At 37.7% G+C, this 1,147-nt stretch overlaps 1 protein-coding gene across 1 annotated transcript in view; it reads left to right on the top strand.

Annotated features, from left to right (window-relative positions):
- Window positions 1-254: 254 nt before the first annotated feature.
- CBG18724 overlaps window positions 255-1,147 on the top strand; it is a gene marked incomplete at both ends in the record, with an annotated part of 40,522 nt that continues 39,629 nt past the window's right edge. The window contains one exon of the mRNA XM_045241741.1: window positions 255-413. Coding sequence (XP_045096561.1) covers window positions 255-413 — 159 coding nt within the window. The remainder of the gene's footprint in view (window positions 414-1,147) is intronic.

Raw genomic sequence — 1,147 nt, 5'->3', positions numbered from 1 at the left:
ACGCTGAAAACGCTGAAAATTCGAGGGATTTTCGAGATTTCGAGTGCCCGAAACCCCCAAAACCCGAAGATTTGGATTCAGAAGACTCAGAGGATTCAGAAGATGAGCAATCCGAATTTTACGACCAAAAATCGTCAAAATCGTCGGATTTTCGAAATTCAACAGCGCCAAAACGCCTAGAATCGTCTGGAAGCTCAAAATCCACGTCATCAGATGGGAAAAAACGAAAAACCGGGGATGAATATGGTCAGGAGATGACCGTAGTTGGAATCGTGCCAACAGGAAGTGATGGAACGGAGATTCTGGACGATGAGGAGGAATTTTTGGTTACGGTCAACACCAAGTGCACATATATCTCGAGATACTATAGAATTGTGTTTGTGCTCGATTTGAGTCCATCGGTAGTGGTGGCGGTGAGTTTGGAGCGAAAAATCGCTGAAAAATGAACAATTTTGGGTCAAAATAAGCCTAGAAATGTTCAGAAATGGACATCCGGACACACGGACAGACAGAAATTTGGCTGAAAATCGCTGAAAAATGGTCCATTTTGAGTCAAAAATGACTGAAAATGAGCAATTTTGAACCAGAATTCATGAAAAACAGCCAAAAATCGAAAACTCATGGACACACAGACAGACAAAAAACCTACGAAAATCTATCTAAAATGAGCTTTTTTGAGCCAAAAACCATAAAAAATTATCAATTTTGAGCTTAAAACTAGTCTAAAATCTCTGAATGGACATGTGGACACACAGACAGACACACAGAAATTTTGGCTGAAATGGACGAATTCCGCAATTTGGAATACTTTTGAAAACTTCGGATTTTTAGAATTTTAGGATTTTCAGATTTTTCTACTTTTTTTGAATTTTCGGATTTTTACATTTTTTGAAATTTTCAGATTTTTGGAATTTTGAAATTTCACGATTAAAAATGGACATCCGGACACACGGACAGACATACTGCGATTTTTCTGAAAATGAGCAATTTCAAGCAATTTTAAGCTAAAAATCGCTGAAAAATGAGCAATTTTGAGCTTAAAACTAGTCTGAAATACTCAAAATGGACATGCGGACATACAGACAGACATACAGAAATTTTGGCAGAAATGGACGAATTCCAGGCTTGAATAGGCTAAAAATGAGCA

Source organism: Caenorhabditis briggsae (assembly GCF_000004555.2).
Source record: "Caenorhabditis briggsae complete genome, chrII, whole genome shotgun sequence".
Lineage (NCBI taxonomy): Eukaryota > Metazoa > Nematoda > Chromadorea > Rhabditida > Rhabditidae > Caenorhabditis > Caenorhabditis briggsae.
Note: the sequence above shows the minus strand (reverse complement) of the source record. Positions and strands in the feature narration are given on the sequence as shown.